The 22,347-nt window shown below is 39.8% G+C and overlaps 1 protein-coding gene across 9 annotated transcripts in view; it reads left to right on the top strand.

Moving 5' to 3' along the window:
* Positions 1–22,347, top strand: part of ZNF536 (zinc finger protein 536) — a 597,265-nt gene that overhangs the window by 250,254 nt on the left and 324,664 nt on the right. For all 9 annotated transcript variants that reach the window (XM_072632093.1, XM_072632095.1, XM_072632099.1 and 6 more), the window contains one exon: positions 12,119–14,290. In XM_072632093.1, coding sequence (XP_072488194.1) covers positions 12,119–14,290 — 2,172 coding nt within the window. The remainder of the gene's footprint in view (positions 1–12,118; positions 14,291–22,347) is intronic.

Here is a 22,347-nt window from a genome sequence, read left to right as displayed (position 1 = left end):
AATCTGCATTATTATCACTCTCTCAAATCCAGACAATCAACAAAACAAGAAATCAAGTTTTGATTTTTACCTTTTGATGGTTTTTGAGGTAAAGGTTCACGCTAAAAATTTTACAATCAGCTTTTGGTGATCTGAGTTGACTTCTGGATATCTATCAAATTTACTGTTTTAGAAATGAAAAATTTCAGTATTATAAAAATAGTTTTTCCTTCCTAGACTCCCTAGAAGACTCTTGATGACTCCAAGTGGTCTGTAGACTTTTGAGACCTATTAGTATAAAGCCCAGAATGAAGAAAGGAAAGAATGAATTCAGGGAAATCAATTTAGAGTCTATTACAATTATCTAGATGAGATGTGATAAAAGACTGAACTAGGATAGTGGTCATGTGAGTGAACAGAAGGGTATGGATGAAAAAAGCAGTTTTCTTGGTTCCTTAGGTAGACGTGACTATAAAAGTCAAGGATAATAGAAATTGTGAACCTAGGTGAGAAGAATAGTTGTACTACTGATGGAAATAATGGAGGAGGAGACATGGGTTTAAGAAGAAATTTAGAGAGTTACATTTTTAGTCTATTGAGTTTGAAATATACACAGGACATTTAAGTGAAGATGTATTGCAATATATTATTGTGGATGTATAGCAGACAGAATTCAGAAAAGAGATTAGGACTGGAAATGTAGATTATAGAGTCAGCTGCATGGAGATGATAATTGAACCTACGATAGCTGATGAGATCAACAAGAGAAAGAGTATAGAGAGAGAAAGAGAAGAGAACCCAGGACCTAGCTTTGGAGGATACCCACACTGATGGGTAAGACGTGTATGATGAACCATAAAACAGGAAGGAGAAATAGACAAATAAAGGCAAAACCAAGAGAAGGACAGCGTCATACAGGCTGAGAGAGGAGACTATTCAGGAGGTAGAAATAGACAACAGTGTCATAAGCTTCAGAGAGGTGAAATAGGATGAAGATTGAGAGAAGGCCATTGCATTTAGCCATTGAGACTTTTGATACTTTACAGTAGAGGGAGAGCTATTTCTGTTGGTTGGGGTGGGGTCAGAAGCCAGACTACAGGGGATTAAGAAATTAGCTGGGTATCAAGATGAGAAAGTGAAGATGACAGGTACAATCCTTTCCTGGAGTTTGGCTGTAAGAGGAAGAATAGCAACAGGGAACTCTAGGATCATGTGAAGGTGGTTTGTTCTTTTTAAAGAATAAAGGATATCTAGACATGGTTGTAGATAGCAAGGAAGGAGTGAGAGAATAAGAAGTGACTGAAGATGAAAGAAAGGAAATGATTTACGAATGAGTTCCCAGAAGATGTGGAAAGGAGGTCAAGAGCACAGGTTGTCCTTGTTAAAGAGAAGGGGCAGCAAAGGAGAAACTGAGTGAAGGAGTGACATGGATAGTTTTGGGGGTCTGAAATGGGGATGAAGAGGAAGGTGATAAGGGATCTCTATTTTATCAATAAAGTCATAGAAAATTCTTCTTTTAAGAGGAAGTGGATGGTATATGGAACATGGAGAGAAGAAAAGGTTTAGAATATTGCTATTGAAGTTATGATCAAAGTAATTGCAAGTCAAGTCAAATCAACAGGCATTTATTAAATGCTTACTGTCTTCCAGGTACTATGTTAAGTATCAAGGATACAAATAGAAGGCAAGGATAGTCTCTGCCTTCAAGTAGCTTACACTCTAATAGGTGAAGACAACACACAAAAGGTGTTGAAAAGAGGGAGGGGAGGAGAGGTACTTAACAGGGAGCATTCTTATAGTGTTGAAGGATCACAAAATGCTTTTACATGTATTATCTCATTTGATACAACCCTGTAAGGTAGATGTGATGATTGTTCCCACTTTACAGATAAAAAAACCAAGGTTGAGAAAGGTGGAGTGACTTGTCCAAAGTCACATAGCTATATGTGAGACAGGATTAGAACTTGGCTCTTCTGACTCCAAGTCAAGTGTTTTATCCACTACACCATTAGAGGCAGGATCAAGGGGAGGGTTTGTATGTTTTAGGAGGGTCTTTTTGCTTTGTTTTTAACAGTAGGACAATCTTTCTAAGGGTCACAGCAGGACAGCTCCTCTGTCTTGAGAAAGGCCAAGAAAAGGGAAAAGACCCTTTATCTGGGGGGTTAGAGAGGGAGAGTGTAGACATGGCAAGTGGAGCTGGTGGAAAATTCCAATCATAGACCTAAGAACTCATCATAGATGTGGAATCGGAAGGATCTCAGAGGCCACCTTGTCCAACTTCCTCATTTGACATAAAGGGAACTGAGGCCAAGCAGGGCTAAATGAGGTACCCAAGGTCACAACTTCAAAGGTATTATTTAAACCCAGGTCCTCTAGAGTTAGTCACCTGGGTCAGTAAATAAGTGGTGTTGCCAATAATATTCACCCCATCTCTGAAATGGAAGAGGCACTAGGTCGTTCCAGATCTCTGTGTGCGGAAGTGTGGATGGTGTGGTGCACACCCAATCAGCTAAGTCTGGGGTCTCATGCCAAGCCTGATACTTCTTTGGATGTCACTTATTCACTGAGCTCTGCTCTCCTAGTCTGTAAAATGTGGAGTTTGTACTTTATGGCTTCTTCCAAAATCTAAATCTGTGATCCTCAATCCCTGACCTGGTTTGTAATGGCTTTCAGCTCCACTGGGAGCTGCCCTTCTCCTGAATAGCTCCTTTTGCTCCAGTCAATCTTTTCTGGCCCTCGTTTTCCTTATCTGTAAAATGAGAGGGCTTATACTAAAAGATCCCAGAGGTCCCTTCCACCTCAGAATCTTCTTTGATATAGCATTAAATAAGTCCCTGCCCTCAAGGTATCTATAATCTAATAGGGGCAGTCAGACACACACAAAGTATCTAGAGAGAGACAGTATAATAAAGTTTTAAATACTTTGGTTATTTATAGAATAAAAATATAATAAGGTGCTAATGGTGAGTGCATAAAAGAGCCATGGTTGGTCTCCATTTAATCAGTGGCAGGTGTCCAAGAGGCCTAAACTGACAATTTTCCTTTGCCACTAGAATGTGCTATCTCCCTAGGCATAGCACTCAGAGGTTAAGGAGGGCTTGCATGGGGCCTCATTTCAAAGGATAAATCACAGACTGGTCTCTCATCTCATGCACCCAGTGCTAAGTACTCCCATTTTATTAAACTCTCTGCATCCAGGGCTGACTCTGCAACCCAAGCACTGGATTCTTATGGACAGCATCAGACACAGGAAAAAATAAAAGTGCCCAAGATTATCATAGCCTTGTAGGTAAAAAGCATAGCAGCAGATCCCAAGAGATTGCCACCTGTAGCAATATCCCTGTCTAACTCCATGATGAACGATGATAGGTTGTGTTGATGGATTTGGTAGCAGGGGACGCAAGTAGCCTGAAGTCAGTGTAATATTAGGCTGTTCTTTTCTCCGATATCAAGGTTCTCTGTGACTGGTTGGATCCCTAGATTTAATTGCTTGGTTGAATTTTTCCATGTCTAAGCTGTGGAAGACCAACAGTCTGACTCTTTTTTGCTTCACGAAGTTCATAAGCCTCCCTTTTCTTTTGATCATCTTGGCATCAAATATTTTCAGTCCTGTCACCTCACCCCCCAGTAAATAATTTCAAAAGAGTATCCATTATTTTTTAATTAATTAAAAGTCTTCAGTGGAAAGGGTCCTTTTTTCTACACTGCCATCCCCACCCAATTTGCTTTTCCTCTCCTGTTCCTTAATATTCCAAAGAACCTCTGCTCAGACAAAAGTATGGGACCATGTCTGGTGAATTCACTTAGCACTGATAAATTCATATAGGACTTAGCACAAAAATGGCTATATATCAGCTAACAAGCATTAATTAAGTGCTGATTACATTTCATGTTCTGTACTGGATACCAATGATACAAATACAAAAGCGAAATAGTTCCTGTCCTCAAGGAGCTTAAATCCTACATGCTTTTAATGAGGGTGCCAGTATCTCATCACTGGCCATTGTCTTTCCCTTTTGAGTTATCCAAAAGGAGAATGGGATACCTGAGGAGGTCATGATCATAGGATTATAGTTTTAGTGCTGGAAGTGGCCATCTATTTCACTCCCCTCATCTTACAGATTAGGAAACCGAGGTATAGAGAGTTTCAGTTACTTGCTCAAGGTTGCACTGGTAGTTGATGGATTCCCTCTCACTGGAGGTCTTTCAGCAGAGGCTGGGTGACCATTTCTCTATACAACAATAGGCATTCCTTTCAGATGTGGACTGGTCTCTGAGATCTCTTCCAACTCTAAATTATGTGATTCTGTGATTCTTTAGAGTTAGGATGTTAGATTCCATTCTCAAACTTGGCTCTCCTAGTTGCAGAATCAACATACTACCCAGCTGGGCTTTAATACCATATTTGCATTAATGAATTCAGCCAAGATTTAACTATTTCTAGCTCTGTCTGATAGCATTGTCTACAAATCAGTCAAAGAAGAATAGGTCAACCATACTGCCCCACTGTTTATCTATTAATCATCTGGCAAATATACCGCTCAGTACCCTCCCCACCTCAGTAATATTTGTGATGTAATTTGTTTGGATGTCCAAATGTCACCAACGTTGATTGTAAGAGATGAAAAAAATGTACTTGCTCAGCACACCAAGCTCTGGGCTAAAATGTAAGCATGAAATCTCTGGTTTATTTTTGTAATAATGTTTACAGCTGTTTAATGACCCTGAAAAGGTTCAGTAGTCTGGTGTTGTGTATTTCAGAACAGGAGTGTATTGTGCTTATAACAACCTTAAACAGTTTCAGCTGCAACAATAGAGAATATACCTATATATGTATATATATTTAATAAAAATGCATTGTATTCTGGATGAAGCCTGGCTGATGATCGGATCCAATGAGTGACTAACAGTGTGGGGCAGGGTAGAGAGGTGGGAAGTGCCAAAAGATTCACTGACTTTGAGGAAGGTGTCTTATGACAGGAATAAATGACAAAAGATTATTTCATTTACAGTCCGCAGCGACATTTACAGCATCACCTTGTTTATTAAGCTCAGCCTCTCTACTCTGTTCTCAGCAAAGGTGGGCAGCAAGAGCGTGGCTATGTCTCAGAAGCAGTACTTTTTCACTCACCTTGATAAAAAGGAATATTCATTTGGCCATGCTCTGCTAGATAACAACCTTTGATCGAAAAAAAATTCAGCTGAAATGTTTATGTTGAAATTCATTTTATTTCCCAACTATTCTTTTCATGCTATAAGGATAAAACTCTTTTATGTGACTTACTGGCAAGACCTATATTTTTTGGTCTGTTCATAAATATATATATATCTACATAAATACATATTTTTTCTAATTCTAGTGAAATGAAACCATGTTTTTGTGCTAAATTTGTTTAGGCTTGCAGCAGCTGGCATTTCTGGTGTCCTAATAGTTTTAAATTTCATTTCAAAGTTGAAAGATACAATTAAGTGCTCTATTGGAATAGTTAAGTGAAAACTTTTGTTATTGATATCACAGGAAATAGTCTCAGAGGCAGAAATGCAAAATCAAAATAACTATTAACACCATCAAAGGCAGCTGAATGGCTCACTGTACCTTAAATGATGGGAAAGATGAGACAGAATGGATTTTGATAATATGTGTATCCAATGGTGGGTTTCATAAGCTAAGAATACCCTCATGGAAATATGAAATTGGGCAGATCAAGTAGAAAACTGCTGTTACCTCTTTGTTTTGGTTTTTTTTTTTTTTTTTGGTTGGTTTCATTTTTGTTTTTAGTCTTTTGTTCAGGTCCCATCCCATTTCCTGGCATTGGGAAGGCAAACATAAATTGCAAGTTTGCAGGGCAGGTCCCTTTTGTAGTAGTATGCTCCTGAGTATTTAGCCTAGGAGTTGAACCCTGATAATATCACCTTGATTCTGATAACTGCTTGAGTATATCCTAGCATTCTGGCAATAAATGAGGTGTTGAGGGACACAGCTAGCCCTGCTGCAAAGCTGGTGTTGAACAACTCTCATTACAGAGTTTCTGTGTTTCAGTGAGAGAGATGTATTATGTATCATAATGGACTTGGAGGATGTGATTTGATAGTTGCTATGAACATTCCTCTCTAGAACCATAGGATTTTGTTCTTGAATAGATCTAAAAATCCTTTACTCAAAAATCACCCCCTTTTTGCAGAGGAACCTAAAACTCAGAGAGGGGACTTACCAACAATCACATAGATTGTAAATAACCAAACTGGTAAAGGAATTCATCACAGGATTGATTTAGAGCTAGCTGAAATGACCACTCCTCTTCCCTGCCCCTGCCCCATTTAACAAGTGAGAAAAATGAGACTCAAGAAGGTTGTGACATTTTGAAGATTACATAGGACCTTGCACATAGTAGGTAATTTATAAGTATTTGTTGAATGAATGAACCAGTGAATTGGCCATTCCAAATGAGATGTTTAGTATTAGTATTGGACCTGGCATCTTATTTGAACCACTGGGTTATCATAGATTCAGTGCTGGAAAGTAACTTTATGTGCCATCCCTTTCTTTTTACTGATGAACTCCAGACTATAAAGTAGTTTGTCCAGGGTCATAGTTGCAGTAAGGTTCTGAGCTACAATTTGAATCCATGGCAGAATCACAGTATTTTAGAATCAAATGGGATCTTAGTGCCCAACTAGTACAATCCATGACTAAAAAGTATCTCTATTATATCCAACAAGTGGTCAGTCAGCGTCTGCTTACAGATGCTCAATAAAAAGAAACAGCTCATTCTACTTTTTTGTTATCTCTAATTGTTAGGAAGCTTTTTTCCTGACATCAAGCCAAATTTGCCTCTTTGTGACATCTCTTCATTCCTCTTTGTTTTTTTTCCTTGGAGGTCAAATAGGACAAGTCTTGTTGTTTTTCCTTCATTCTCAAAGAGAACCATGATATCAGGAAAGGTGATGTCATGCCTTAAAAGTGAATTGGATTTAAGTGAGGCAGGGCTGTGCAAAGTCATCAGCCTTACTTTCTCTTCTGGAGCCATCTGGGTCCAGGGGCAAGATATAGATGAAGACAACTGAAGATGGCCCCCAGGCCAAGTCTAATGTCTTTTCTACAGGATAGACCTTCAATACAGTTATTTTAAGATAGTTATTATGTCCTCACCGAGTTTTCTCTCCTTCAGGCCAAATATACTTACTTCCCTTCACTCATCTTCCTGCGCCAGGGATTCAACACCCTTCACCAGCCTGATAGCCTTGTGTAAACTACAGTGTTTGGAAGTGGAAGCACGCTGTGCTCTAGCTGTGATCTGAGCAGGAAAAGGGTACAGTAAAACTAGCATTCCCTTACTCTTAGAAGCAATGCCTTTCTTAATGCAGTCAGTAACTCAAGCCAACAAACCTTTTATTAAGTGCCTATGGTGAGCCAGGAGCCATAAGAAAGTGTGAGGTTTTTGGTTTGTTTGTTTGTTTCTTTTGACTGCTATCTCACACTTCTACCTCATATTGAGCATGTAGTCCACTATAATCCCTGGATCTTTTTCAGATAAATTTCTGTCTAATCATGTGCTTGTGGAATTGATTTTTTGAGCCCACGTGTGAGACTTGAAATGTATCCTCTTTGAATTTCATTTTATTAGCTTCAGTCCAATGTCTGAGTCTAGCCTATGAAGATCTTTTAAAATCCTGACTCTTCATCCAGTGTGCTCTATATCTCTTCTAACTTTGTGTCATCTGCAGATTGATGACCACAGCATCTATGTCATAATTCAAATTATTGGTAAAAATGTTAAATAGAATATGGCTAAATACAGGTCCTTGGGATACTCATCTAGAGACCACACTGAACCATGAAGTACTACTCTTTGAGTATGGCCATTTATAATCCATCCAACTGTTATTATTTACTCTGCATTTCCATCTTTTCCACAAGAATATTATGAGATATTGTATAAATGTTTTGTTAAATTCTCGATAATCTGTATTGATGGCCTTGTCCTGAATTACAGGTTTGGTAACTCTCAAAAAAAAAAAAAACAAACAAAAGGAAAGAAAGAAGGAAGAAAGGAAGGAAGTTAAGTGTGTTATAAATTGTTCTTGCTGAAGTCAAAGTGACTCTGTAGTCATCTCTTCCTTTTCTAAATGTTCACTAACCATTCTCTTGTGATCTTTGCTAGGATTTTCTCAGCAACCCATGACAAGGTTACTGGTCTATAGTTTCCAAACTGAATTTTGTTTCCTTTTCAAAAATCGTGGCAAAATTTGGGCAATGTGTGCTCTCCTCCAATCCTGTAGGACTTCTCCCATTTCCCATGATTTTTCCAATATCATTAGCACATCTTCTTACTCTCTGTAAGACCACTCTCAGGTGGTCTAAGTGACTTGACTTGATATAAGGCAATTTGGTGCTCTCTTAACTATCTCCTTACGTATCTCTAGTATCAGTTCCCCACTGGCAATTTTTGCTTTGTTCTTTACAAGGCAAAGATCATTCTCACTCGTAGTGAAGATGGAAACAAAAAATTGAGTACTACTCCCTTTTCTCTACCATGGCCCCATCTAGCTCCAAAGAACATTCTTATTATTTTTTATTCTTTTCTTACTCTAAATCCATTATACCATGCTTAATAAAACCAAATCAGATGAGCCTGATGCACTTTGGAGACTAAAAAAGAAAATACCATACCTAAAAAAATCTGAATAATCTCTACCTAGAACTTACTGATTGAACTATTGCCTGTTCAGCATGAATGGGAAAATTTAATTCAATTCAACAAACTTTTTTTTAAAAGCAACTATTATGTACAAGGCCCTGTGCTAAATGCTGGGGATGCAAAAAATCAAAAATAAAATGAAATTTTCACTGCCCTCAATGAACACATAGGTCACTGAGAGGTATAATAAGTTCAATGGTAAGGAAAAAAATCAGTCAACAAGAATTTATTAAGTCCCTTCTGCATTCTAGAATTTGTGCTAGGTGCTTTGAATTAAAAGACAAACATGGAACTGTTCTTGCCCTCAAGGAGCTTTTATCCTTATACAAAGTATTTGAAATCCAAAGAGCACTAATAACTGGAATAACCAAGGAAGACTTCACAGAGGAGGTGGCAAGTGAACTGAGACTAGAAGAAAGATAAGTATACTAAAAATTTTAAATGAGCAGGTAGTACATTCTAGGAGGTGGCTTATGTAAATGTGTGGAAGTTGGAGATGAAGGTTAAGAGGAGCATAGCTAATAGATTAGATTGTCTGGATGGTAAAATGTAGGAAGAAGTTGAGTAGGAGCCAGATTATGAAGGACCTTAAATTCAACCTGAATTTCTTTTTTATTTTAGAAAGTGCTGTGCTTTACTTTTTATTTTAGAAAAACAATTATTTTCATTCAAATAAAATTTTTATTTCATTTGAAATTTTATCTTTGTTTTTGTTCCCTCTTGCTGAATTTGAGTTATTTCATTAACATTTTCCCATCTTCTTGTCTTTTTCTTTGGACCAGTTGGGTAGTGTTTCAAGACATGGTCTCAAAATAAATGTGGTGCCTTGATTCTTTTCAAAATTGCAGAAAGGTAGTTGGGTGGAATTCTGAGGCATTCCGTTTGGCACCTAGGTTCATTCTCATTCCAAGAGAGAACCTGAGGGCTGAACTGAGGACTTCTACTCAAAGAGAAAGAGTAAAGCTTCTCCATTCCCTGATGAGGGTGCAGTGATTTTCCCTTCAAGTGTCCCCTAAAATGTAGGCTTCAACCTTGCCCAAGCAGTCCCTGTTTTCTAAGGTACACATGTATCCCCAACCCCGAATTCTAATGGAGATATATTATTTTGTAAGTGAGGGGGCAAATGATTCATTTCTGATATTGTTGGCAAGTGGGCCTAGAATTTAAACTTTTATCACTGCCCTGCCTCCTCCCTACCCCTCTCCAAGATGCTGGCTCTGAGGGGTTCTTTAACATCAGCATGTCAGTATGCATGTGTGCATGCTTGCTCCTCCTTATCATCATGTATACGCATTTATTTTTACATCCATGATCACACCTCTTCTCTCTTCCAAAGCCAACCTGATTTTTTTTCTCTATCGCCTTCTCCCTCCTTTTCACTCCCCTCCCCAAGATAGAAATCACAACTTCCGACTTCCTGCCAAAGAAGCCAGGACTCCCCTTGGAGACCATCCATGTCATTCTTAGATTGCCTGGCGGGGGTCCCGGCAAAGCATGGAGTACGAGCCTCCCTCTGGGTCAAGTGTACTTCCTCCAGAGTCTGGCTTCATCCCCTGCGAGCCAGACAAGGAGTCATTTGGTCCAAAAGTCAGACGTGGCTATAGCTGACTACCGCCTATAGCTGCTACCGCCACTGAGCCACCTGGCTGGTCAATGTAGTTTAACATGGGAAACAAAAAGACATTAATATGTTTGGTAATTCTCTGGTAGCAAAAAAGAAATTGGAAACTTAGGTGGAAGAGAGATCACGAAATAGCACTGAGAGATAAGCCCTGGTTTTGTTAACTTTTAAATCCACCTTCCCCACATGTTCTGTTTTTAGAAGACATTTTCCCCCTTTCTGAACCTTGTGGATTCAGTTTTCTTGCCTAGACTAAAGAAGTGGCATACAGAACTATTAAGGACAATTATGCAGACCAGCATCGAGCCTTTGTGTTTAACAAACAGCTTTGAGTTCTAATTTTCTGCAAAACACATACTGCAGGTACCATTTTTACTCATTACTGTAAATTGGGAAAGTTATTAAAAATGCTTAAACTTGGTGAGATTTCCTATGGCACCTTCCCTGGATTTTAATTGGTTTTTATCTAGTTCTATAAAAGAGCTCTTTAAACCAAATCAAAGCCCTTTACTTTGGATATCTTGCCAATGGGAGGACAGAGACAGTCCGCTGCATCTTATGAGTAATTTTTTTTTTCAACTCAAATGTGAGCATTCTCAGCAATCATTAAGATTCCGATGCAAGATAATTTATACTTGTTTTGATAGACTGAGTTTTAAAATGACACCACAACAATGTTGTGTAACACAAGGGTTAAATCTTAATCTCAGAGGTTTGCAAAGCTGCTAGTGGCAGTCTCCTTAAAATTTAATATACCTCGTTAATGCTTACTTGCAAACACTGAAGGATTTTTATGATTATAATCATGTGTTACAGCACCTAGTACTGTTTCTAAGCAGCATACTAATCAGCTTAATGAGATATTACTGCACTTTTTGTTGACTAAAGCAAAATCCCTTTTATTGTTCTAAAGCTTGTCCTTTACTTATTTTTTCCCCAAAACATTATCTTGTTTTATTGTAAGCCAGTAAATATCATGCCATCATTGGGAGGTTTTTTTGGTCAAATCATAAAACTCCTGTTTTCATCTCAGAATGGGGAATGTGTTCGATTTAGTCAACAGAACCAAAAGTTGTAAGTGGCGATTCAATTTGGGCTTTGAAGAAAAGGGAAAAGGAAAGAGAAAAGGAAAAGAAAGAAAAGATGGGAAAAGGGAAAGGAAAGAAAAGAGAAACAGGAAAGAAAAAGAAAGACAAAAGGAAAAGAAAAATAAAAGGGAAGGAAAGGGAAAAGGAAAAGAAAGAAAAGATGGGAAAAGGGAAAGCAAAGGAAAGAGAAAAAGGAAAGGAAAGGAAAAGAAAACTAAAAGGGAAGGAAAGGGAAAAAGAAAGAAAAGGAAAAGAATGAAAAGGAAAGAAAAGGGAAGGAAAAGAAGAGTATGCAATAGATTTGTCTTGAACTTTTACTCATGCAAACAGGTGTAGATGCTACAAAGTGTGCGGGCAGAGAGATATGTAGGGGGAACAAGAGAAGGAAGAAAAGAGGAGAGGAAGAAATGTAGCCTCTCAATTTGTTATTAGGTATTGAAAGTGGTAAAACATTAATAATTAAAATATGAATGAATAATTGCAGTCTGTAAATAGGAAATACAAGGAAGAAGATCTGCCGCTAAAACAAATTGGATGAGCAACACCATATTGCATAATTGGCATTTAATAATTCATTTTTTTATTATTGTTTTTTGACCATAATTCCTTAGCATTATTATGTGTAGGTAAAGCCTAAAATGCAAATTGTCTGCCAACTGATACTTTTGATTCATTATTCTTAACTACCATTTCCCACATCTAAATGGTCTTTTTTTTTTTTCTCCCTGCAGGGATGGAGGAAGCTAGTTTGTGCCTTGGAGTTTCTTCAGCTGTCCCAGAGGCTGAGGCCCATCTTAACAGCACGATCCTTAATGGTCAGTATTCAATGAGCCAGAAGCTGCACCAGATAACATCTCAGCTCAGCCATGCTTTCCCGGAGCTCCAGACCAGGCCTAACTCTGAAGAGAAGGCCTCTGCACCCCTAGAGGAGAAGAGCCACGTGTCCATGGGAGGCCAGCCAATTGGCAGCCAGATGGCCCTGTTGGCCAATCAACTCAACCGAGATGTGGACACCAGTCTAAATGGAAGGGTGGACCTGCAGCAGTTCTTGAATGGCCAGAATCTTGGCATCATGTCCCAGATGAGCGACATTGAGGATGATGCAAGGAAGAATCGGAAATATCCCTGCCCGCTGTGTGGAAAGCGATTCCGATTCAATAGCATCCTTTCCCTCCACATGCGTACACACACTGGCGAGAAACCCTTCAAGTGTCCCTACTGTGACCACCGGGCAGCCCAGAAGGGGAACTTGAAGATACACCTAAGAACCCATAAGCTTGGAAACCTGGGAAAAGGCCGTGGGAGAGTCCGAGAGGAGAATCGCCTGCTTCATGAACTCGAGGAAAGAGCTATCCTGAGGGACAAACAGATGAAAAGCAGTCTCCTGCAACCACGACCTGATGTGAAGCCTCCACCACACTCCCAGCAGCCCCCTCTGGCCAACTGTAACTTGTCTTTGCCGGTAAACCACAGTGTCCCTGACATCTCTAATCCAGTGCCCTCACCAAAGCCAGCCAATGTCCAAGAAGACATGGTGGTTCCCACGGCGGGTTTCCGCTGCACATTTTGCAAAGGGAAGTTCAAGAAGCGTGAAGAATTAGACCGTCATATTCGGATCCTTCATAAGCCCTATAAGTGCACCCTATGTGACTTTGCAGCCTCCCAGGAGGAGGAACTGATCAGCCATGTAGAGAAGGCTCATATCACTGCTGAGTCAGCCCAAGGCCAGGGCTCCAATGGAAGTGGAGAACAGTCAGCCAATGAATTCCGCTGTGAAGTGTGCGGCCAGGTGTTCAGTCAGGCATGGTTTCTAAAGGGCCACATGAGAAAACACAAGGATTCTTTTGAGCACTGCTGTCAGATATGTGGGAGGCGCTTCAAGGAGCCTTGGTTCCTCAAGAATCACATGAAGGTTCACCTCAACAAGCTTTCTGTCAAGAACAAGTCTCCTAATGACCCAGAGGTACCTGTTCCCATGGGGGGTATGTCCCAGGAGGCCCATGCCAACCTGTATTCTCGATACCTCTCTTGTTTGCAGAGTGGCTTCATGCCCCCAGACAAGTCCAGCTTGAGTGAACCCAATCAGCTCTACAGCAAGGGGGACTTGCCTATGAAAGAGAAAGAGGTTCTGGGGAAACTGCTGTCCCCCATCTCCAGCATGGGCCACAGCCTTGGCGAAGGGGACAAGCATTCCCTCTTGGGTTGCCTCAACCTGGTGCCACCACTAAAGTCCAGCTGCATAGAACGGTTGCAGGCAGCTGCCAAAGCAGCCGAGATGGACCCTGTGAATAGCTATCAGGCCTGGCAGCTCATGGCAAGGGGGATGGCCATGGAACATGGCTTCTTGTCTAAAGAGCAGCAAATACAGCGCAACCATGAAGACACTTTGGCAAACGCCGGAGTTGTGTTTGATAAGGAGAAGCGGGAGTATGTGTTAGTAGGAACAGATGGCTCCAAGCAGAAAATGCCTGCTGATTTGGTTCACAGCACTAAAATGGGCAATCAAAGAGACCTGCCAAATAAACTAGACCCTTTAGAAGGCAGTAGAGATTTTTTGTCACATGGTCTCAACCAGGGACTCGATTACAACATGCAAAGTCATGGAAATATGAAGGAGAAGCCCACTGAGTGCCCAGACTGTGGCCGAGTGTTCCGAACCTACCACCAGGTTGTTGTCCATTCCCGAGTCCACAAGAGGGACAGGAAAGCTGAAGAAGAGGTCCTCCAAGGGTGCCTGGAGGAGCGACGGGGTTCTGGCAGTGACCAGGAATCCCAGTCAGTGAGCCGGTCCACCACACCGGGCTCTTCCAATGTTACTGAGGAGAGTGGGGTCGGTGGGGGCCTTTCTCAGACTGGAAGCGCTCAGGAAGACAGCCCACATCCTTCATCACCTTCTTCCTCAGGTAGGTTGGCTTCTATTTAGGGAAAAAAAAACAAAGTGAACATCACCCAATGGAAAATCTGAGAGTTAGAAGCATTTCTCAAATTGTCTTTACTCCACAATGTTTTATCATGATCCCTAGGCCTTTCAAAGTGGAAAATATGTAGCATTTCCTCCTTAGTCTTATGTCATTGTCTATTTTTAGGAACATGGGTCATCTGGCCTCTTGTTCTCATTCTCTTTTATGCCTTAAATAGGTTTTGATCTTTTCATTTTCTGTCCTTCATAGAGGGGTAGAGAGGGCACTCTCTTACTCATCTCAGACATTTGGGGGTCCCTGTGTGCCACTAACTCTCCTCACTCCTGTCCTGTTTCCATCTCTGAGAGACCTCTGAGGGCCTCTCTCTGGGGATTCTAGAACAAGGATCTTTCAGGATTCCTTGGATTATCCATAGCTAGAGCTGGATAAGGGGGCCCTTACTAACTTTTCCCCTAAAGATACACTTCCATGATTTTCCCATTATTTGCCCAGCCCTCCCAAATAGACCACTCTTCAAGTGTGGAAACAACCCCCTCTCCAATATGATTTTCCCTATCTATGGGGCAATGGAAAGGGTTCACAGGACCCCTGTTCAAATTCCTTCTCCGCCACAACTGTAAAATAAAGGAGTTGGGCCAGATGGCCTCCATAGTCCCTTTTTCTCTCCAGATCCATGATCCATCTCTGAGAGGTTCTGTCATGTGGATTGCATCACCTTTGACTAAACCATATACTTTCTGGGAACTTGTCAAAACAGACATTTAGGCTCATGCCTTAAATTGTACTACATGCCACATTCACTTTTGATGTAGGCTTATGAAATAACAGTTCCCTACCCACCAAAAACATGCCTTATAAATGTCCATAAACTACTGAGCTTCCTCATCCATTTTTTTTTTTTTTTGATGAAAAGTCCTAGCCTATGAAAGCTGAATTACAATCTCCACACCACGGCAGGTAAGATTTCTGGCTTCGTCCCTATTTCCAAAGCCACTCGCTAATGGACAGCAAATGGAATGTTCTATCTCTGGCCCTTTATAAGGAAAGCACCTTGCTAATACTGTAATCATTCTGCAAACCTAACAACAGAGGAAATCATGCCGTAACAAATACTCTGTTACTAATGGCAACATTGATTTCTGCAATCAGCCATTAAGTCTAGAAAATGAAAGACAGTTTGAGGTACCTTAAGGCAGTACGTTGCCCACTGTTAAAGATCTGGTAGCAGACTGTTGAGGTTAATTCTTTTTAGTCGCCCCCATCCCTACCCCGTTCCGATAAATATTTTAGTATTGGAGGCAATTCTCTGCTACAGTTATTAAGTATATGCCAGTGTAGTTTGTTGTCATTGCCATGCTTCAGTATACCCTACTTTGAGGACAAAATTAATATAAAAATAAAGCGTTAGTTTGCTGGCTTATTACAAACCAGTAAAGAACTCTTAAGACACATAAATCTGTGCTCCACATTCCACAGATTCCTATAGTACTTAATGCTGTTGTTTAAATACCCATGAAACACACTGTCTACTCTAGGAGCCATAGCCTTGTTGGCAATTTATTACTGGTGAGACACATTAGAAAATTCTAAATAGGAGCACGAGTACCACGTAGGGGCTAATTTCATAGTATGGAGAGTGATTAAAATTGTTTTTAGTGACTGGAAAGTGCTAAGATAAAAGGGATTAGTTTCCGCTTTTCACGGCCTGATACTAAAAGTACTTTATAAAACTTTGCTGTTTTTAGGGACTGGAGGGAAGTACCATAACCCTGTGTCAAACAGTGGATATGCCTTTCTTGGGGCTCAGATGGCAGGGTTCTCTGGCCAGGTAGTTCAGTTCTGCTAATATTGTGCTAGAGACACCTGGGGAATAAAAGTAGAGACAGAGTCTGGGGCATTCTGAAATTTGGGGAAGGACCGTGATTTCATGCTGACTGAATTCAAGAATTCCTTGAAAATCCAAAATTGACTGAAAACTAAAAGATGTTATCTGTTCAGCCTAATACCAAATGTTTACCTTTTTAAATGACACATTTACCCTTTCTCACCTTCTGGCCAAGTGATAGCCAGTGCTAATTCCCCATATCCATCATTTTCTTTATTTCCAAATACATATTGTATTGAAGGAATCCACAATCACTTTTGCAACCCTGTGGGAATTTTCTAACTCCAAGACTGTACATGTCTGAGACAGAAAAAAAAAAAAAAACAACCCACTACAGTTGGAGTTATCCACAAACTTTATTTCTACTTTGGAATCAGTTGATAAATGTGTCTACTGGCTGATTCCTTTTCAAGGGACCTTAAAAAAAGTTTTTCCTCTTAAAAATGTCTGTTTTGGATTCATGGATGATTTGGAAATGAACGCAACAACAAATATGTATGTGTGTGTGTGTGTGGGGGGGGGGGGGTATACATCAACTCAAAAGTCTGTCATTTAGTTTTTTCTTGGGCTAAAAACACTCAACCAAGCCTGGCAACTCAAATTATTTAAAAACAAAAACAAATGTAATTTGGCATAAATGATATTAAACTCGATATATTTTTCAATGTAGCACAATTGGCATTTTGCCATTACCTGTTATAGAGAAACCTGGGAGGGGAAGACCAAACTCTTTGGACCTGTAAGTAAGAATGCAATACTTATTGAGGCTTTTATTAAGAAATTACTGCAAAACGGAGGGTTTTACAAATTTCTCAGACAGCATAACAAAGTCTCAAAACTTCATTTGCATCACTTGATTCTCTTTTTTGTTAAAAACTGGGTCAGTAGGGCCTGAGAAACTATTTTTTTCAGATCTCAACCAATGAATTCTTCTTTATAAATCGCTGCTCTTAACATGATAGTAGTTCTGAATTCATCATAAAAAAACCTTTTGACAGAGAGCCTCTTAGAACAGATCTCCAGAAGAAGGCTTACAAAGAGTGGCAGAGAAGTCCTTTGTTATCTGATGTAATTCTTTGCAAAGGAGGATTGGGAACCGAGTGGCTGTTTAAAAATGTCTTGCTCAGGCTGAGAAGAAGAAAGGGTCAAGTTTGCAATCAAACAGTTATTGCCGAGATGTGTGACTGTCACTGGCTAGGCTAATGTGGTATGCAGCTGTTTGTTATGTGAGTAAAAGAATGTTTGAATCAGTGAACATGTGAAAATGACTCCACTGAACCAGAAAATGTATTTGTTCTCTAGCTCTCCAGACTGCTGAGAACTCAGCTTAAGATCAACTGCTAAAACTAGGACCTTTGACAAATTGAGAGGTCATATTCTCTAACAGAAAATGGACAAAACTAGACGACACACAGATCACTTCCCTGTCCTTTTCTCTTTGTTTTTGTCATTTATTTTTGTTTATTTGACTTTCCAATAATTTCATACAATAGTAGATGTCATTTCTGCCTCCTCAGGCAATACAAAGGAAAACTATTGGGAAACAGGAAACTCAGAAGCACACTTTTTTCCTTCTCTGACATGTCGAAAGCAGTACATATGTTTTCGTCCTATGCTAGTTGTGGTTGCCTGATTGCATGCAAACCCCCTGATGGAATTAATCTCTGCATCATTCTCCTAAAAAAATATCAAAGCAGACTTCCCGGCCTATCTCATTTCTGGCGCAAAAAAAAAAAGTTTGTGTTCTTCAGATTTTGCTTCGGAAATAGCACACAGAATAATTAAAACTTAATGTAGTAAGAAACGATACTGTTCATTATATCCAACAGGGTAGTTACCTTCTGCATTTTCCCATAATTTTGGTGTGGGGATAATTGAAGTCTTGATGGTAGGAAGGGGGTAATTGAATGCATTGACCCTCCAGTTCATTAAATAAAGTAGGCCAAGTTACATGATCAATGGAAATCTAGGGAGGCAAAGACGAAATAAAATATTGTTAACCTTCATTACTTCTTGTTTATTATTTAGAGGTGGGCAAGAATTATTTGACCAGCTGGCTTGGAACCCTCGTGATATCTCTTTTTGTTAGTGGAATTTTTCTTAAACAATGACTCTCAGACCATATTTGGGCCCAAATGACAGAACAAATCAGAAGCTTTTGTACAGGACATCCTTGCATACATATGTGTGTACACACACACACACACACACACACACACACATGTAGGCTTGATAGCAATATAATAGTTTTTCTTTCTTTCTTGCCTTTTTTTCTTCTTCCCTCTTTTTTCTCTCCCCTCCCCCATTTAGTTTTGTGATAGCCATCGCCTGCTCCAAGCAAACAAAACAGGCCAAAAAAAAATTAAGTCTGAGGATTAAGATCTTCATTTTTTTTTGCTTGTGCATTCCAATTGTTCTTAAAATATTTGGCAATGTCAATTAGTAACTGAGCAGAGTTAGCTGATGAACACAATTTTCCAGTAGACTGAGCACCCTATTGTTGTCGAGCTAACAGCAGATTTCTGAGGTCATTATCATTCGCTGGTAGCTTGGCCCAGCTGCTTCATGCTGCAAAAGCCAAACTTTATACTGGAGCTGGGGGATGGCGTGCAGCAACAGGGGGCTGGGGAGGGAGAAGCGGGAAGTTGGCTGGAAAGCTGAAGAAAGTCATTATCGGCATCAGAAAGAGAAAGTAAAAGTTTCTTGTGTATTCCAGGAAACTCACTTACTCCTGCCCCTCCCACGCTCTTTACCTGGAGGTCTGGATGCATCTTATAGACCAGAGACTGAAGGCGCTAGCAGTCTAAACACTGAAGATCCGAATAAGGAGTGTAAGACAGTCCTTACTTTGGAGGAGCTCACAGTTTGTTTGGGGGAGACAAAGTCCAGTTGCCAGACATATGGAAAGGCCCAGAAATCCTAAGGGTGTAGCCGCAAGGTGGATGGCAAAGGCTGGGGATTTTAGGTTTCATCAGTAGGAATGGTGCCACAGGTCTACTAAGCCTAGAGATAGGGTAGATAATAAGGCCTGGAGCATCTTAAGGGGCAGTTACAGAACAGATGGTAAGGCATGGTGATATTCCATTTCCCTGGAAGGAATAGACTTGGTGACTCCCATCTCCTCCAGGCAGTCAACTAGCCTGGATGGTTTTGGGGTAGCCAGAGCCATGGAAGAGGCAAGTAAAGAAGGCAGGGAGAGGGGTGCTGATTCTTCTAGCCACCTGATCATCCCAGAGAAAAAGACTTTTTTTCCTTTTTTTAATTTTTGGTGGAGAGGAAGAGGAAGAGACATATCCTACTTTTAAAAGTTTTCAGACTGCACCTGCAGTTTCATTGATACAGAGAATTCCCCAAGAAGAAATTCCCTCTGCCAACGCAAATCAGCACCTGCTCTAAAATTATAGTCTTAGGAGCTACCTTGGGGCAGATTAATTGACTTGCTCTGGGTCACAGAACCAGCATATTTCAGAGGCAAGATTTGGTACCAGATCTTTATGAATCTGAATCCATGGCTGTCTCTGTTTTTTACCCACCTATCTCCAAATCTATAATTTGATGATCTAGAGACTCATGAACACATTTCTATGTCTACTTAATAGTTAAAATGATAATTTTGGGGATTATAAGCAATGAGTACTGTTTAGATTGGTAAAATGTCTTTTTGAGAAGATAATAAACAGAAATTTATAATAAAAGCAATATTTAACGTAGAAGGGTCCCCCAACACAAACCACACTTCACCTCCCTGCGGGTTGTTTTTTCCTTTACCCGCCTTTTTTGGGCTCTGCTTCAGTGAGATGAGAAGTTGTACTTTTTAAAGCTCAGCTGTTCTAACTGAGCACCATATGCAGCCCTTCAAACCCTGATATGGAATACTGTACATGCTGCTCCCTGTTTGTAGGAGGTTTACAGAAGCTTGGGTTGTGTGTATTAAAGCTGTGTACATCTAGACATTTGCAAGAGCATTTCCAGCAGAGCTGCTGTGGGTGCAGGCCTTTACTAATAACCTGGCAAGGGCTCAGCAGAAGATTCTCAGGGAATTCCAGCCAGTGCCAGGGCCTGTGGAAAGGTCAGAGGTCAAAGTGGAGGGGGCAGCCCTCTGCTGCCCCATATCTATTGTGAGCTTTTCTCAAGCCAGCCAATTTAACCTATTTTGAGTTTGAAGTCACTCTCAAGTTGTTCTCTTTTGGGTATGTGTAGTTGTTTTGTGTGGGTTTGTTTTTTGTTTTTTGTTTTTTTTTGTATTCCAGTGACTAATACATTGCCTGGAATATAGTAGGTACATCCTAAGTAGCTATTGATTGATTAACATAAGAAAAGTGGTCATAAAAAGAATTTTCTAAAAGTTAGTTTAAAAATTAAAAGTTAAGAAAATAAAAGATTAAAATTATTATTTTATCTTTATTATGTGAATACTTATCAGTGTGAGTACCGAACAAACATTTTCATTTCCCTTTTTTTTGAAGTTTTATGGATGGTTTTTGTATTTATATCAGTTTCGTTTTCAAATTTATCCTTCTCCCCCACTGCACAAAGATCTTTAGCTGACATAAAGGAGCTAGAACAACCACACAAACAGCTCAGCAAAGCCTCACAGATACTTTCTACATCTGTAATGTTCCACAGGCGTTATCCCTCACTTCTCCATCCAATGGTAGGTGGGGATATTTTCTCCTCTCTTCTCTGGGCCCAAGTTTTGTTGACTTCTTTTTTTTTTTTTACATTTTAAGGAACTTTGTATTGTTTTATTCTTGGTAGCAATTACTTGGGAAAAGTTAGGAATAATCTGGAGGTTTCACTGTTTTCATCAGCTTGTTTGAGCCTTGATACAGCTGCCTGATCATGTTCTATTAACATTTTAGAAAATGTGAAATTGCAGCAACTTTAACAAGTCTCTACCATGAGCAGTCCAGGGTGTGATGGGTTGAAGGTTGCACTCACTCCCCAGACCTTTAAAGAGTAAAGTCAGCTTTGATTTTTCAGTCGATTTCCAGGAAATCATGTTGAGTTTACACTTTGCTTTTTTGACTCAAACTTTCTTTGGATAGGATTCTTAGCTGAAAATTAGTTTAAAGGTCAAGCTGCCTGAGATCTTACATTGATTCTCACAGTTACCCTCCTATCAACTCAGGCAAGTCCTCCAGCCACTTTTCCTTAGTTTATCCATTCTCAGGATGGGTATAATAGGAATGCTGGGAGAGAGAATGAGTAAATAAATGCTCATAAAGACTGATAAACTCCACGAGGACTATATTTTTTCTATTTGCACACTGGTCTCACAAATGGAAATATAAATTTAAACCTGAATTTAATGATAATAGGAACACATAACATTTCAGAATAAGTGACAGTGAAGAAATCTCTCTTCAAGTAGTGCATGGAAGGTTAGCCTTATGGTTCCTATTGACTCAAATGGTAGGTTTTCAGGTGATTTCCTGAATTTTTCTTTGGAAATGTTGGAGCAAGATTTAGTATATTTCATTCTATAAGCAATGAAGAATGAATGAGTGAATGAATGAATGAATGAATGAATGGGCAAAGCGCTGTGCTAAATGTTACAGCTAAAATTGAAAAGTAAGACAGTCTTTGCTCTCAAGGAACTCACCTTCTTAAGTGAGGGTGAATGGAAATATGGAAGGTCTCTGATACAAATCAGATGGAAAGGTCCCATGGTCCTTAGGGTGCAGCAGCAAAGCAGATGGAAATGCCTCTTCTTGGATGTCATTTCCATTGATAAAATCATATCCACAGTTGATAGTGCCAAGGACTTTGATGGCAAGACCTTTCTTTGCAGGGTCTCCAAGAAATGTATCTGTGGCACCAGTCTTGTTTGTCCTTTTGCTTGGAGAACATGAATCATCCATTGGCAGAACTGTTTTCGCCTTAACCTTTGAAGTGAAATGCCTTTGGTTCTTTTGATCTGGTCACATACATAGGCAAAAAGTGATTGTAGAACTAGGGTGATTTTAGAAGTAACTTTAAGTGTAACTTAAACGTAGCCTCTGCAGGCTGGTTGGCTGAGATTTCACCTCTAGTATTCCTGCCTTTTAATTGATGCTTTAAAGTATGTTCAAGCATTAAATAGTTCTTGGAAGAGTCCCTATATTAAATTTTATCAATGATTAATATTTTAGCAAGGGTTGGTTCACTAACT

This window comes from Notamacropus eugenii, chromosome 1 (genome assembly GCF_028372415.1).
Source record: "Notamacropus eugenii isolate mMacEug1 chromosome 1, mMacEug1.pri_v2, whole genome shotgun sequence".
NCBI lineage: Eukaryota > Metazoa > Chordata > Mammalia > Diprotodontia > Macropodidae > Notamacropus > Notamacropus eugenii.
Note: the sequence above shows the minus strand (reverse complement) of the source record. Positions and strands in the feature narration are given on the sequence as shown.